The 13,063-nt window shown below is 46.3% G+C and overlaps 1 protein-coding gene across 1 annotated transcript in view; it reads left to right on the top strand.

Annotated features, from left to right (window-relative positions):
- RGS9 (regulator of G protein signaling 9) overlaps positions 1-13,063 on the top strand; it is a 1,220,104-nt gene that overhangs the window by 492,334 nt on the left and 714,707 nt on the right. The window contains exon 4 of the mRNA XM_069655056.1: positions 8,339-8,445. Coding sequence (XP_069511157.1) covers positions 8,339-8,445 — 107 coding nt within the window. The remainder of the gene's footprint in view (positions 1-8,338; positions 8,446-13,063) is intronic.

Here is a 13,063-nt window from a genome sequence, read left to right as displayed (position 1 = left end):
GGTCACTTGTTTGGCGCTTATACAATTAGAAAAACTGTTTAAAAATGCCCACAGGGCAAACAAGGTGGGTACAGGGGAAGGTAGACAATTAATTACAGCAAGGATAAATAATTAAGTTAATAGTGGAAACAATAATGAAAATAAAGAGAAGGGGAAATAAACCTACTATGCCTTGTGAGTGTTCAGAACTTGCAAGTGCAGAGAGGGTAGGTGGGAGGGAAAGGGGCTTTGATGGTCATGGAGAAGTGCTCAGGCTAAGTGCCAAGAGGAGAAGAACATAAGTGCAACCACCCATAGGTAGGGTGAGCCAAGTAAGTACAGCAGGAAGACAGCAGTTGGGATGAGAGATGTGGGGTGGTCAAGGCTCTGAGGACACATAAGGGCCCTGCACATCAGTCACACTGCTGTAAGATTAGCAGGGAAGAGAGGAGGGGAAGGAAGAGGTAAAGATAAAGGTCTTGAGGCTTTTTCGGAACTTAAGGAGGTTATGCTTAACACACATAGGGAGAGGGAGGCTGTTCCACAGGAGGGAGCCAGGCGAGGAAATTGATCGCCCACCAGCTCTCTGTTTAGCAAAGCACTTAACATGCAGGGAGTTGGTGCCAGAGGAACAGAGTAAACAATTTTTTGTTCCAAATGAGCAGACCTTAAAATATGCTTGCCAGAGGCCTGCAATATCTGATCTGCTCTCTTCTGTCTAGGCCTACATAAAAAATCAGATCAGGTAATGAATGGGCTAAACAGTACCCCCAGCATGTGAGAAGCAGACCTTTTCAAGGAAGACAGTACAGTAATGTCAGCAAAATAAGATAATTTGTCCAGGATCACTGTATTGTCTGCTCGAAAAGCCAGGATAGAAGCCTCAACACTTTGGTTCCACAGTCTTGAATTTGCATACCTAATCATCTCTCCGACTAACACTTTGTAGTGGTCATTGGTGGTAGCTGCCTAGGTTTTACAAGCATCCATCTGAAGAAACCAATTTGTAGACCTTTCACCATACTAATGCTATATTCGTTTGTTATATCAACCACTATCTAGTACTAGTACACTGCTGATAATAGCATCTGTTGCTCTACAAAACAAAGTACACATCAACTTCAAACAGAGGAAAGGCTGAGTTGGCTTTGCTGGAATTTAGTATCATAATCTTGCATAAGAACACACATGTCAGCAATCAGTGCTTAACACACTGAGCTATCTTCTGAACGAGCACAGCACTCACATTTATCAGTATGCATTTCAACTTTGGCTATTGCACATGATGAATATCATTCCCATAGAAAGGTGACAATGCTCCAGGAGTTGTGTCATAGTGAACGCACAACCTATGTGTATGCCAGTAAACACAGGAAGCATTCAATACACCATCAATTGATCAGAGCAGAATGTATTTGTCAATAACAGACTGGCAATAGGTTCAGAGGCTCAACAGCACACCATAACCTATATTGATGTGTGCTATTTAAGTTTTGCAAACAATGGTAATTGACGTCTTTAGATTAGGCAGCCTTGTGGGGCCCCCTCCAAGGCGGGTGCCTGGGGCAAATGCCCCTTTTACCCTCCTATAAAGATGTCTCTGGTGATATGGAATCTGCCAGTAAATCTACTGCTTCTTTACATAACTGCACAATAAAGATTGCCAACGCTGACAGCTCAGGAAGTCTTTAGTCTATTAAAGACAAGGAGGCGAGCATTATGCTTTATCTTTCTTTAATACTGCCACAACAGCTTTTCAACTTATACTTTTAAACATCTACCTTTGTGCTTTTTTTTTCACACAAAAATAAAAATAGCCAATCCGAAGTTTAAAAGTTTCAAACCAGAGTCTTACATCTCGAAAAAACTCTCAAACTCCAACTCCCATGCACCTCCAGGAGTGCAGTAGTCCTGACCCTATCCCATGCTCCAATGCGGTGATAGATCATCCTATAAGATCTCTACTGTCCCAGGTCCTTTCCTCTTTCTTTCTTGCCTTGAAAATCCTCTGAAACAAATCCAACTCTGTTATGAACTGTCAACAACCAACTTCCAACTTATAACCGAAACAGTGTTCTTGGAACCAAACAGCCCTGCTTCTCAGACGACATAGAGTACTTCGCCGGTACAGTGATTGAGATCATGCTGCTTTCTGATCATCTCCTAGAAAAAACAGAAACAAATTCTTTTTAAGGGCGGGTGATAAGACAAAGTTGAACATGTGATATCAACACGATATAACATCAACTTTCGAGTCTTTCCGGGTGGGATATAATGCTCGCCTCCTTGTCTTTAATAGAATGAAGACTTCCTGAGCTGTCAGCGTTGGCAATCTTTATTCTATGACAAGACAGGAGGCTCGCATTATGTTTCTTCAAAGCTAGCCACCATCCTATTTGCCAAATCTGACACTGGCTTGAAATGAAAAGTCTTAAAGGTAGACTCGGAGGACCAGTCGGCCGCTTTCATTATATCTTGGAGTGGCACTTCCGCTGCAAATGCTCTAGATGCCATCGCCCCTCTAGCTGAATGCGCCCCAAACTGTGACAAGTCTATGCCTGCCCATTGCATTATTTCACGCACGCATCTTGCAATTGTCGCTGTTGCTACTGCATGAAAAGGTTTTCTACGCGCTATTAACAGCTGTGTTACGCCTCGCGGTCTTAGCAGTACTGTGGCTGTTTCATAATCTTTAATACATTGAGCTACACACAGTTTCTTATTTTCTGTAAAATAGGGGTATGAAATCACTCGAGTGTCTGTTTTTGTTCTTTTTGCTATGGAAAATGCTACTTCCTCTGGATAGAATATTTTCCTGTTTATCTCTCGAGCTTTTACATTGGAAACTCTTCGGCATGCTGTGAGACACAAGAACATTGCCAGCTTGCCAGAGAGTTGCGATCGAGATAAATCTTTATTGTCTGGCCATGCCAGAAACAGCTGAAAAACTTCCCTGACATCCCATAATGTCGTATACTTAGGTTCTGGGGGCTTTCTTAATTTCATTCCTCTCAAAAGACGCAAAACTGATGGATGTTCTCCTATAGCTTTACCATCTACCATGTCATGATCTGCAGAGATAGCGGACCGCAGTACACCTATCGTCCTGAAGGCACTACCTTCTTGGAATGTTATTGCTAGGAAGTTCAATAATTGAACTACAGGGGCAGAAACGGGATCCAAATCATGCTCTGTGCACCAGTAAGACCAACTCTTCCATGCCGTGTTATAGCTCCTGACGGTGGAAGGCGCCCATGAATCTCTGATGCAGTCTGCAGAGAGTAACGAAATGCCTGGCAATTCCCACTTTCTCCTGAAACCTTGCAAGCTATCAATCGCAGGGTGCCTGTCGATACTAGGGGATGAATTCTCCCGATTGGGTCTAGTAGAAGGTCCTGCTGCTGTGGAACTATCCTCGGAAAATCCGTAGAAAGTTCCATCGCTACTGGAAACCAAGGCTGCGATCTCCAGAGGGGGAGGACTATTAATAGGTCTGCATGCTCCCTGCGCACTTTCGCTAGTGCTCTCGAGATCATGAGAAATGGAGGGAAGGCATAATTCAGTGTTCCGTTCCAAGGTTGGAGGAAGGCGTCTGTGCCCGCTGCCCCCGGGTCTAATCCCCAACTGAAATAAGTCTGCGTCTGCGCGTTCAGTCTAGACGCAAATAGATCTATATTAACGGGACCCCAGAGGTTCTGCAATCTGTTGAACACACTCGGGTGTAGTTTCCAATCGCTTGAATCTACAAGATATCGTGAATTCCAGTCCGCTCTCTCGTTGAGCGTCCCTCTGCTGTGATTGCTACTTGATTCTGAAGGCAGTAGTGCCAAAAGTCTTTCGCTAGTTCTGCTAGCATCCTCGATCTTGTTCCTCCCAGCTTGTTGATATAACGCACTGCTGATATGTTGTCCATTTTGAGCAGAACGCAACATCTAACTTTGTCCTTCGTAAATGCTTGCACTGCAAAGGACCCTGCTAAGAGTTCGAGACAGTTTATGTGCATATCTAGTTCCTGTTCTGACCATTTCCCCCCTGTCTCTAAGTTCTTGCATCTGGCGCCCCATCCAGACCTGCTTGCGTCTGATTCTATGACGATGTCCAGTGAGTCTTCGAAAATCGCACGGCCATTCCAGGCTTCCATGTTGGCGAGCCACCAGTGGAGTTCCGAGATCGCTTCTGGGTCTAGGGTCACTAGCTGGTGATATCCTACCCCCTCTTGTAGGTGTCTTATCTTGAGCCTCTGTAGAGCTCGATAATGGAGCGAACCCGGAAAAATCACTTGGATTGAAGCCGCTAGCAGGCCAACTACCCTTGTGAGAGCTCGAAGAGATATGACTTTCTTTGCTATAACTGTTCTGAGCTCTTTCTTTATCGCCTTCACTTTGTGATGTGGTATCTCTAGGGTTGCTTTGTTTGTGTCTATACTGAAACCCAGGAATTCTATGTTCTGCACTGGCACTAGCTGGGATTTGTCTAAATTTACTAGGAATCCTAGCGAGGTCAAGAGCGTGAATATCCATTGCACGTTCTTGGAAAGCGTGACTTTGTCTGTACCCATGACGAGAATGTCGTCTAGGTAAATGATTATGCGAATGCCTCGATTTCTTATGGCTGCTGCTACGGGTTTCATCAGCTTGGTGAATGCCCAAGGCGCAGATGCTAGTCCGAACGGAAGACATGTGAAGTGCCATGTCTCCCCTTCCCACCGAAACCTCAGATATTTCTGAAACTCTTGAGCTATCGGAATCGTTAGATAGGCGTCTTTGAAGTCTAATCGCGCTAACCAGTCCCCTGTCCGGAAGAGATCTCGAAGTAGATGAATGCCCTCCATCTTGAAATGGTTGTAAACAACCCATTCGTTCAGCCTCTTCAGATTTATGACAGGGCGTACTTTGTCCCCCCTATGAACAAGAAATAAATTGTTGAGCAAGCCTGTCCCTCATTGCGTATCTTTTTATATAGCATTTTTGTCTGCTAATTGGAGAATTTCGCTGTTCAACAATCTCGCCTCTTCTCGAGGCATCTGAATAAAATGGGGTTCTGATCTCTGAACTGGGTTCCCTACACATTCTAGCTGTAGTCCTGATACTGCCTGCAGAACCCATGCATCGCACGATAATTCTTGCCATGTGCTTAGAAACTGGAGGGTTCTCCCTCCTACTCGAACTCTCATTGCACTCACCTCTTGAGGCATTTGGTTGCCAGTATGCACCTCTCCCTCTTCGTCCTCTGGGAAATCTGAACCTGGACGGGAAGAATGTGTCTTGTTGTTTTCCTTCCCAATATTGGGCCCGCGGCCCCTGGGGTCTGCGTTGATAGTTAAACCAATCGGACGTACGACCATTGTAACGTCCGGTCCCGGAAAAAACTCGAGTGGAGAAAATCTTTTTGATTGAGCTTTGTGCTCGTTTAAGAGCTGAATAAGTTCCCACGAACTGTGCAATTTCTATAGCGAATGCCTCGCCGAATAGTAGGTCTCTTGCTCCTTCACCTGCCTCGTACGACGCTAAGTCGCTCAGCTTACTGTCGATCTTAAGAAGAACACCTCTTCTTCTCTCAGCTGACAGTGCGCAATTCGCGTTTCCCAAGATGCATACAGCTCTCTGAGCCCAACTGGCTAATACGGAAGCATCTACAGGGGTACCTGTGTCCTTTGCTTTCTCCGCGAGATCCATTATTTTTGCCAATGGGCCGGCTAGGTCGAGGAGCTTATCTTGGCACCCTCGCCAGGCTCGGTCTACGCCCTTACGTATGTCTTTCACCGTCTTTGTAACAAAGGTGACCATTTTGGGGTCAAGTTCAGGAGTGTCGGCCAGTTTGCCTGGCAACTCCGGTCTAGGGCATTCTGAACGCATCCGTGATCTTATTTCTCTATCCAGTGGCTTGCGTATACGTTGAGCCATGTAGGCTGCCACTGGGCGATGGGCGATGGGACCCACTCTGATGACTTAGGGTGTCTGATAGCCTCCGGGTCAAACATATCTGTTGAACTCTCAGGTTCTTGAGGATCTATCGCCTCTTCGTAAAGGTGATCCTCTTCTACCTCATCACCCTCATCATCCGGCATGTAGCCTTCATCATTGTCCCCTGGATTACTCACCCCTGGGGTAGGGGGTCTGTCCTGGCTTCTGTTCTTCTCCAGGAAGGCTCTTTTAAGCCTGACGACAGGGTCGCTATTCTCTTGGGGAGTGGAATCCTCCCTATCCAGATTGCTCGGGGGGGTCATAGAGTGTTTACTCTTGCGAGCCGCTTTCCTCCCCCTGGGTTCAACCCCATCTTCGGGGTGTCTGGCTGACAGCTCTTTATCTTGGCATTCTGCCTTTCTCTTTTTTGCAAGCAGAGCTTGCTGCTCGTTAAAAAACAGCTTCCAGTATATACAGCCTTTGGGTAATAGGATGCACTCCTTGAGACACTGCTCTGGTCAAGGAATCTCCTAGTACTTGCTTGAAGCTCTGTGACAGGTCTGTGTCCTGTTGGTAAGGACTTTCTTCCCACTCCTCTTCTGACCATTCTGGTGAGGTAGAAGGAGTGGCACCGGGACTTTGGTAATGAGCCATAGTGTTAGCAAGGCTAACTGCTGTGCTGTCAGCAAGGGATTAATGTTAGTCACCTTTGACAATTCTGCCTTTCTCTCCTCAAATTTCAGGCTCTTTAGATATAAGAGGCAGTCTAGTATAAATCCCTTGTTGCTCCGGTGGAAAATGTGATTATGCTTTTTTTTTTTTTTTTAAGACCGTGTCACTCCGCTTTTCTCCTCACTCGGCATACGCAACACAATGAAAACTTTCGCGCTGCCGGCGGAAGACCTCCCAGGGGATGACGGGAATTCAGCTTCTCCCGCTCCCCTGGGTCCTGCCGCACGTCGTGTTCGACAGCGCGGAACCGAGGAGCGGGGCTGGGAGCCTGAGGCGGGCGCGTTCGCTCGCGGCTCCGGCCCCGCCTCCTCTTCACAGAAATATCTCACAGCGCCCAACGCGAACGCATGAGAGAAAACAAAATGAACGCACTGAAGCACACTTTGGATAAAGTTCACCGTAAGAATTGTATTTACCTTCTGATAAATAGTTTACAATCGCGCAGCTTACGCGTTTCTCATGCAAAGTCCTATACTACGCTGATATAGCTATTGTCTTAAACAAGAGAGTAAATTATGATGTACTTATCTCATGGCAGCAAAAAGAAAGAGGACAGGACCTGGGACAGTAGGGTTCTTATAGGATGACCTATCACCGCATTGGAGCATGGGATAGGGTCAGGACTACTGCACTCCTGGAAGTGCATGGGAGTTGGAGTTTGAGAGTTTGAAAGTTTTTTTCGAGATGTAAGACTCTGGTTTGAAACTTTTAAACTTCGGATTGGCTATTTTTATTTTTGTGCGAAAAAAGCACAAAGGTAGATATTTAAAAGTATAAGTTGAAAAGCTGTTGTGGCAGTACTAAAGAAAGATAAAGCATAATGCAAGCGTCCTTTCTTGTCATAGAATTCTTCTTCATTCCTTTGATAATGCTACTTCTTTTTCTATGACTCAAAATGAAACATCCAATAGATCTTTCATAAGTGTGTCACAAACCTTGTAACAAAAACATGGACATAGAAAAAAGACTATGATATGTCTGAAGCAGCACCAGTCTTGGGAGGTGAGGTAGGCATGGAGTGCAATCTCAATGTCAAGGTTTTTTGCTCACTTAAGCAGTGCTAGTTGGGTTTAAAAAATATTGTTTTGCGATTGGCCTCAGGGAAGTCGGCAAAGACCACGTGATGCTCCCTGTTTGCTATGATTGTTTCTCAACAATGTGAAAGAACACGATTTTGTGACAAAAGTATCATCCGTGGGTCCAGTGGTCCTGCATTCTAATCCAATCTTTAAAAAAAATGCCCAGATCTGTGGTTCAGGCCAAATCCCTTTAATCCCCTTTACCTTGTTTCCCTTATCTGACAACACCGGGAGCGCTTAGAAATAGCCACTGTCATCATTTGCTTTAAAAAAAAGAAATAGGACTAACGCTTTAAAGATATGTGCCTATCACAGTCTCCCTTCATATCTTGGCAACACTGTATTTTAAAATTGGACAACACATATTTAGGAGGATATTAGAATGATTTATTCTGCCATGTTAACACTTCATAAATGGTCTTCTTCACTCAGAGCAGATGCTCTTGTTGGCCAAGTACGAACTGTGCCCTACATTTCCTTTATAGGTCTTTGTCTAGACTGTGATATGAATATTAGTGTTAGTCACTGAATTAATAGCAAATGTGCCTTTACTGTAACACAGAAAGCGCTGTATGCAGGCATTTGATGGTCGCCTCAAGGTACCCAAGATTCTCACTTATCGCTTCTTAATGTTCTTTTTTTCAGAAGGCCAGCACCTGGGGAACTTGATGACCAAATATGGCTATGTCTACCCGCTTCAGGAACTAAAGAACCTCATTCTCAAAGGGGACACCAGCCTGTATCGGTTTCAGGTGAGCCATGAAGTACACCCATTTCTGGTCTGATTGGCCGAGGTGGATTGGAAAAGTGGGAGAACTCCTGGTAGGCTGGTCTCTGGGCATCATGGGATCTCGCTTAGAATCCACCTAGGCCCAAATCCAGTTGATCTGTTGTATATAGTGGATTGCAAGGAGGGGCGGGTGACATTATCATATTACGATTCATTAGCTACTCTAAAAGACAGATTTCATGCAGCAACTGGGGATTATCAGCAGGTGCCCGTGCTCCCGATGTTTGGCGGGGTTTCCAGTGCCAGCCACACGTCTAGAGGGTGGGCTTGAAAATAATGGAACACAGTGTCAATAATGCAGACCATACAACCTGTGCACGGATTTTCTTATTAAACAATAACATGCTGATGTTTTACAACTGGCATGAAAATATTTAGGATTATGGCATTGAAAGACCCCCAGTGAGAACACTGACACATCTGTCAAAGCGGGGGCTCTGTTTTTGACGGTGAGGGCTAGAGCCATCTCCTTTAGCATACATTTTAAGTTGCAATGCCATTTCAAGATCTTCAGTGAAGTCACACAAAATGGCTTCCAAAAATACTTCCCACAAAAGAGAGAACTGCTCAGTCAGAGGGGAGGACAGTGCCCTCACTCCCAATAAACAAAATACATCGACGAAATCATCAGTTCTATGTCTCACAATCTCCAATGACGCTAAAAATAACGGGTTTGCACATTCTTTAAAGACAGCAAAGTTTCAATGGAAAGAAAATACTTATTATGTAAATGGTCATTCTAATTTTCGCGGGAAAGCCCAGCAGGGACTTCATAACGTCATTTAAAATGTGACCGACATATAAGCGTTGCTTCAGGTGAAGGCTTTCTACTAAGAGGGTTTAAAAGGCCTCAGTCGGACCCTCACCAGAAGCCATACAGTCTGCATGTTGCTGTATGGCTTCACCTCAGTCCATTGATGCAGAGCAGCAATGGTTCTCATTAGAGGCATGCCGATTGTATATTGTGCACCCATAACGCCTCAGTGACAGATTGTGGCACGAACTCCATTGTGAAAGTGAGACACCAGCACCATATATATTAAGTGGGGGTAAACAGTCAGACTTTTGCTCCAAACCATGTGCACTGCATGAACCGCTTGCAGTAGCATCATGATTGGAACTACACAATATTGCAAATTTCCGCCATGGAAACATTGTACATTGCTCCACAAATTAGAAACAGGTCACACCTTGTGTCCTGTGCGTCTTTTGTATTGCACGTTGGGCACATTTCTATTGAATAGAAGACTGCACTTCTTCACTACTGATTGGACGCATCCTTAGGTTGCGCATTAGGAAGGGAGAATTGCTACATTTACTTGGACAAGTGCCTCACGCAAATGATGGAATACATTGGGGCTGTCACGAGGAGGGGTGAGGGGGTGCCAAACTGCCCCAGGCCTCCCTCTCCTCAGGGGTGTCCCGTGCCGGCAGAGTGGATTTGTTAAAACCTACCTCTGAATGTATCCGTGCTTAGGTGTTAACTTGCTGGTGCCATCTGGCTACTGTCCTACTGTCCACTACATTTGCTTTACCGCCTCTCATCACCCTTCGTCAGAGACACAGGAGGGTATATTCTGGCTTCATAACGAGCTTTGCCACGGCACCCATTTTGTGCTTTTCTGCACCGTGTTATGCATTTGGAGATCACCTCCCTGCCACCTGAACTCTCTGCAGTCCGCAGCTTGTCTGGAGGACCTGGAGGGCCTGCTTACTGCATGGTGACTGGCCTTATTCCTGATGTAGCCCCCCCCCTGCCACCCCAATAATCCCATATGCCTTATCCAGTTTTCAGGAAGAGAATGAAACATCCAAAGAGGTCTTTCTCATGCGTTTCATCGCCACTAGACGGTTTGGGACACTGAGGTAAGATGTCATCACTTCCTCCATCGACTTATTTTCGTTGTGTTTAATCAGATCACCTTAACTCTCTGTTGACTAAAGGTTTTTCACTGAATTTCAAGGCTTTTGTAATACTACATTTTTGTCTAGGCCGATTAGCCAGGGCCTTCGGTCATGGCTGTACATATTGCACCAATGCGGACGTCCACTGGCCATTGAACCTGGCCTACCTACCAGCTAAGGCCCATAACCTCCTAGAGACTTCACACCTTCGGCATTGCCCACTGTCCATGTTGCCCCCCATTATAAAACCAATACAGAGGGCCTCATTACTAGTTTGGTGGTATCCATGCCCTTAATAAGGGCATGGCTACCCCCAAACTGGGGTCCGGGTCCCGCAAAAGGGGACTTACGGGCCATTCCGACCTTGGGCTCAATGGGAATGTGGAGGATGGTAGCAGCGGTACCGTTCATAATGGTACCGTTGCTACCATCCTGGTCTGCTTGCGGGTGCCGCTCTGCATGTCTGGTCTGACCAGGTCATAAAGGTAATACCACTGGTGTTCATATTAGCTAAGATCATAGTAAATGCAGGGTGAAATAATTTAGAGCATGGTCCCCTCGCATGTGACCCATAATTCAAGAACAGTATCTATTCATTAGCCCCAGACACAGATAAACACCTGCATTGACTCCCCACATATTCCCAGCTATACAGTGCTGTGAAAGGACATCCAGAAAGGAGCTACTCTGCTCATGGCCTAGCAATGAGGGATGGTATCTTTTTTAATTGATTAAAAGCAGTCGCCGACCTTTCTAACCCTACTCCCAATTTTGGCTCATGTGTTGATGGCCTGTCAATTGCTCAAGGTTTGTAAGTAAGATGCCAATCAATAGAAACTCTTAATGTTATGTCGGTCAGTATGTAAAGACTGGTAGGGGGTGTCTGTACTTCCGCTCTCTATATGGTAGGGGAGATGCACAGCGGACCCCAGCCAAGATTCTCCATATGGTAGCAATGGATGAGCAATCAAGGCCTAGCGTCTCAGGAGGTGATGCGGGCTGGTTCTTAAGTACAGTGTAGTCCTTGAACCCCCACAAAGGAATGTCCACACACTGTATTACTGAAAACACAGTCTTTATATAATTAATATTCAAAGGTATGTACACAATCACAATAACGCACTTTGTACTCGGAAGTCAATAATGATAAATATATACAATTCTAAAGTGGTACCACTAATGTTATCGAATCTCATTAAAGTGCATCAACTGTACGGTTAAAATGTCACACAGATTAATAACGAGGAAACCAGCAATAGAGATAGGCAGGAACGTAAGGTGGTTGAAACAATAGGCAGAATGCTGGCCCCGTTACCTAGACACAGTTCTGTGTGGAGATCCCCCCACCTGGGCAACCTGTAAAATAAGATATATCACACAAGCCCAGTCCATATGTTCAATAGTCTTACTTCTTCCTGTTAAGGTTTTACCCCCCGAATGTACCTGGTGGAGTAGAGTTCTCCGACGATGCGCCGACCGATCCTTCCTTCTTGAGTGCCTCCCTTTCAGGCGGGAGCCACGGATCGTCGAGAGGTGTCGGGGAACTTGGCGATCGGTGTCGGGGAATCGACGGCCCTTCTTGAGTGCCCTCCCTTTAAGGCAGGAGTCACGGGTCGTCGAACGTCTGACGGTGAACAGGGTGAACTACGGCAGGGAAGTGGCTGCTTCGTTCCTAGCGGTGCTTGTCGATGACAGAGCGTTGGCGTCCTGCAAGGAAGAGGCACGATAGTTCCTGCAAGGAAGAGGCACGATAGTATCGGTGACGATAGTTCTGGACCGCAAAGAGATGATGAAGAGCTGTGGCCCAGCAAGGGCGTCGAGTCGTCGGCGTCTCTGTGGTCCTTAGGTGGCGGGAAACCCACCGGTGGATGCTCCTCGGCGCGTCAACGGTCGGGCCTTCAACAGCGGGAGACAATCGGATGACGATGCAGACGAGAGCGTCCGATGATCAATTGAAGTTCTTAGGCAAACGGGAGCACGGCGGTCGTCGACAGTGGCGGACAACAGTCCGAGTGCTTCTCCTTGGAGTTCCGCAGCAGTCCCCGTATTGGGCCGGCAGCCTGTCGTAGGTCTGTCTACCAGGGAGCGTTGGCAAAGATCAGCTGTGCATGATGGTCCCTCGTAGCTCAGGAAGAGGGCGCCTTACCAGGTCCTCTCTGGGTCAGTCCTTGGAGGCACAGCAGCTTTCAGATTGTGAAGGAGAGCAACAGCAATTCTTCTCGTCCAGCAGGGCTTCAAGGTTAAGTGTCAGTTAATCCAGTTACTCGTCGTAGTGGACTTCAGCTTCTGAACACGATTCCTAGCAGTGAGAGGTCCCCAGATATACTGTTGATCTCCCATTCATTCCGCTGGGTCACACTCAAGCATCCAATCACGACTACGGGCATTCATGCAGGCAGGCAGCCAATCAGGCACATGAGGTATTCAGGCCATTCACTTCTCTCCAGACACTCACAACAAGTTATGTGTATTGGGACAAGTACCGAGCCATTCCACACTCCAAGCTGCATTCATACCGGTTTCGGGCAGGGTTGTCTCAGTCATTGTGTCAACCACCAGATACTAGACAACCACAACACAGAATGCATATTCATGCATATTCATCACACACTCTATTCACCCAGGTCCCACCCACAGGAGGTACCCACAACATACATCACCGGGAAGGCTCCAGC

The sequence above is a fragment of the Ambystoma mexicanum genome, chromosome 3q, assembly GCF_040938575.1.
Source record: "Ambystoma mexicanum isolate Mex_15411 chromosome 3q, UKY_AmexF1_1, whole genome shotgun sequence".
NCBI classification, from domain to species: Eukaryota; Metazoa; Chordata; class Amphibia; order Caudata; family Ambystomatidae; genus Ambystoma; species Ambystoma mexicanum.
Note: the sequence above shows the minus strand (reverse complement) of the source record. Positions and strands in the feature narration are given on the sequence as shown.